This window comes from Vipera berus (genome assembly GCF_964194415.1).
Source record: "Vipera berus genome assembly, chromosome: 9".
Taxonomy (NCBI): Eukaryota; Metazoa; Chordata; class Lepidosauria; order Squamata; family Viperidae; genus Vipera; species Vipera berus.
In genome coordinates this window covers 7,310,290-7,314,431 of record NC_138212.1, presented here as the reverse complement: position 1 = coordinate 7,314,431, position 4,142 = coordinate 7,310,290, and the positions used below count along the sequence as shown (strand labels likewise).

General features: G+C 42.3%; 1 protein-coding gene across 1 annotated transcript; it reads left to right on the top strand.

Moving 5' to 3' along the window:
• The first annotated feature begins 2,514 nt into the window (after positions 1-2,514).
• On the top strand, positions 2,515-4,142 carry LOC308672463 (free fatty acid receptor 3-like). The gene has a single exon (XM_081335423.1). The coding sequence runs from the start codon at positions 2,575-2,577 to the stop codon at positions 3,544-3,546; it is 972 nt and encodes a 323-aa protein (XP_081191549.1). The 5' UTR covers positions 2,515-2,574; the 3' UTR covers positions 3,547-4,142.

Sequence of the window (4,142 nt, the reverse complement as noted above, 5' to 3'; positions counted from 1 at the left end):
ATGCTTTGTAAACAACAATCCCATGTCAAACTTTTCTGGAGACTTTGCCAAAATTGAAAAGACGGATGAAGATAATAAAATCTCTAAACTGAGCTTATTACCATGCCCGTGGGCAAAGGAAGAACAAACAGTGAAGTACAGGGTGCAATGTTATAAATTCTCACTATCCCTTTGCAGACATCCTTTTTATTTTTCAGCAAGCCTGAGCTACCCCATGTCTTCCTTTGAAATCTGGTTGACTTTGGGCCATTCATTTGTTCTCTCTACCTTTCTGGAAATAGGAAAAGGGATCGATCGATCTATCATCTATCTATTTATCTATCTATCTATCCATCCATCCATCTATCTATCTATCTATCTATCTATCTATCTATCTATCTATCTATCTATCTAATGGCACATTCACATCCCATTTTGATAAAAACGCAAGAGATAAAAATACAAAACATAAAATATAAACCTACGAACTAGATTACAGATATAATTTTTGTTTCATTGGTCACAGCCAGGAAATCAGCAAAGTCCCATAATGGAAGGGAGCGTTGTGCGTGATATCTTGAGCAATTTAAAATAACCAGCAGGATATAAAGCTAATAGATGAGCATTACTTAATTTAATTCAAATAGAATAGAATAGAATTCTTTATTGGCCAAGTGTGATTGGACTCATGAGGAATTTGCCTCTGATGCATAAGCTTATTATTAATTATATTAATTATAATTAATATTATATTAACTAATATTAAATATTAGTAATAATTATATGAATGATATTATAATCATCCATTATAGGCCATGTTGCTGGACAGCAGTGAGGTAGATTAAATATAAAAAATAACTGTATAGATAACATTTTAGCCTCCCTGCTCTCACTCCAAAAAGTGGAAAGAGAAAGTTGGAAGTATTAAAAAACAACAACACCAGTTCATTGGATCCAGAATGCCACACAAGGTAGAAATGATGTATTCAGAAAGGCCAGAGAAGAGAGAAACAGACTGAGTTTTGCAATTTTCCATGAGTGCACAATAGACCCTGGGAATTGAACAAACTGGTGTGGATATTTGTTCAAGGGATAAACATCTCCATGTTTGCTCGGGCCAAAGCATCTTTGCAGAACTTGTGTGTTTTGCAATAATAACACTGTAATGAAGATGATAATACAGTGATACTCTTCAACTCCCAGCCAACGTTCAAAGCTCTATCTACCTTGCCTGCTTACAAAGGATCATTCAGAATATAGATAGGTTGGAGGAGAGTAGCAGATTTGGTAGATTAAAAGGAGGAGCTGATACTTCAGTTCGTTCACTGACCGGCTACACAGTCTTCAGTTTAGCTGGTGCTGTTGCACCCCCGTGAGGTAGAAAATATCCATGCAATGCATTTAATTCAAACGTTTGCTTGAGTTGACAAATAACAAGAGCAGGTCTAAAAAGCAGAGCCCTCAAAGAAGAAAGATCAATCCTTGGAGGCAGTAAGCAAAGAAGTCCAAGGAGCAGAAGAGAAGTACAGGGCTGAGGGCTGAATAGTAGAGTCAGATGGTCCAAGATTGTGAATGGATACCATCTCATATGAATTGAACAGATAAAAACAAAATAACAGAGTTGGAAGGGACCTTGGAGGTCTTCTAGCCCAACTTCCTGCTCAAGCAGGAAACCCTATACCAGGGATAGGTAACCTTGGCTCTTTGATGACTCGTGGACTTCAACTCCCAGAATTCCTGAGCCAGCCATGCTGAGGGGAAAGGGAGAGGTTTCCAAGCTGAGCCATGCTGGCTCAGGAATTCTGGGAGTTGAAGTCCACGAGTCATAAAAGAGCCAAGGTTGCCTATCCCTGAGGTAATGCTTAACTAATACACTGAAATGCCCTAGATCAGGGGTAGACAACCTTGGCTCTTTGATGACTCGTGGACTTCAACTCCCAGAATTCCTGAGCCAGCCATGCTGAGGGGAAAGGGAGAGGTTTCCAAGCTGAGCCATGCTGGCTCAGGAATTCTGGGAGTTGAAGTCCACGAGTCATAAAAGAGCCAAGGTTGCCTATCCCTGAGGTAATGCTTAACTAATACACTGAAATGCCCTAGATCAGGGGTAGGGAACCTTGGCTCTTTGATGACTCGTGGACTTCAACTCCCAGAATTCCTGAGCCAGCCATGCTGAGGGGAAAGGGAGAGGTTTTCAAGCTGAGCCATGCTGACTGAGGAATTCTGGGAGTTGAAGTCCACAAGTCATAAAAGAGCCAAGGTTGCCTACCCCTGCATGCCATTCCAGACAAGTGACTGTCCAGTCTCTTCCTAAAAGTACCCCGCTCTTCAAGTGCAAGGCTTCTAGGTCTCTATTTCCAAAGCTCCTTCTTGCAATCAGTGGTTGCTCAACAATCATTGACTACCTGGGAGAAACCATTTGCTTTTGAATGATTATTTCTAAGCTTTTCCCCATAGCTAAATATTTTACCTTTTTAACATTGTCACGTCTCTCCATGCTTTCAAAAGAACACGTTTGTGAGGAATATACGGGAGCAGGTTTATTTTCCCTTCTTCCTCTCATGTGTCTCTTCTCCCTACAGGTGGAAACCTTCCAGCATGACTTCCAACTCTGAAAGCCGGAACACCTACATTACAGTTTACATGCTCACAGTCCTAATTGGCTTTCCCACCAACCTGTTGGCCCTCTATGCTTTCATCCAGAAGATTAGAGTCAAGGCCACACCCAACTGCATCCTGCTCCTCAATCTGACCATTTCTGATCTCTGCTTCCTGGTTTTCCTCCTCTTCAAGCTTGCAGAGCAGATTGTTGGCCGCTGGGCCTTCCCCACTTTTCTGTGTCCCTTTAGCGGTCTTGTTTACTTCAGCACCATCTATTCCAGCACGCTCTTCCTCACTGCGGTAAGTGTGGAGCGCTATCTGGGGGTAGCGTACCCCATCCATTACCAGCTGAGGCGTCATACAGCCTATGCCCTCATTGCCAGCCTGAGCCTTTGGATCTGCTCTTTTGGCCACTGCAGCATTGTGTATGTCACGGAGTGGAAAAGGGAAAACTATTCCCTACCGAGTGTGCCTTCCAGTAATGTCTGTTACGACAATTTCACAGAGAAGCAACTCCAGCTCCTGCTCCCTGTTCGCCTGGAGCTCAGCATTGTACTTTTCCTAGTGCCATCCCTGATCACCTGCTTCTGCTATTTTGGCTTTATAAGAATCGTGCTCTCTTCACCGCACATCTGCAGGAGCAAAAAGCAACGAGCTGTGGGGCTGGTAGCAGCCACTTTAGCTGTCTTCATCGTCTGTTTTGCACCCTACAACATCTCCCATGTGGTGGGTTATGTTGAGTGGAAAAGTCCCGACTGGAGGATCAACGTCTTGCTTCTCAGCACCTTCAATGCCTGCTTGGACCCCATCATCTTTTATTTTTCTTCTTCCGCTGTGCAGCATTCATGCTGTAGCTTTTGGACCAGAATAAAACAGATTTGCAGGTTGCCTCCTTTGCTCCATAAGGTCTTCAATGGAGGGACGGAGAGGACAGGTCCTCAGGAGCAGACATGTTCTTCCCGGCTATGACCTCCCGTTTCTTGGAAGATTGTTAAATCCTTTCTCTGTAGGTCAAGTGGACTGGCAAAACTAGTTCTGGGAATTTACTGACATTTCCAGCCAGGCCTCCAGACTTGAAGCTTTCCTGTTGTGAATGTTGTTAATTGTAATTTTGGCAGCTTTGAGTTGGAGAGTCTTAGCCTGACTTCTCATCTCTTCGTTCTTGAAACTTAGAAATAATATTGCACAACCGCTGCCCCCATGGACTGATTGAAAATGGGTTTCATTAAAGCAAAAATAAAAAAATAAAAAATGGTGAAATATGTTGAGGACCTCAAATGTACAGTAGTGGCCAAAATTGTGGAAACCTTTTGGGAAAAGTGTACAGTAGAAATGCCACCTTTGGTTAAATTTCCACCAATTTTTCTTCTAATTTCTTTATAACTGTAGCCTTGTTCACTTAATAATACTGTTTTACATCACTTTCTGGGCAACCAGTCAACTCTTTGCACCATTACTTTAATTTTATTACGTTTTACAAGCTCACTAAATGAAAGAACACACAAAAAAAACCAGCCAGCTTGATAGCGATCACATAACACAGTGACAAATGTCCTCCTCTCAGC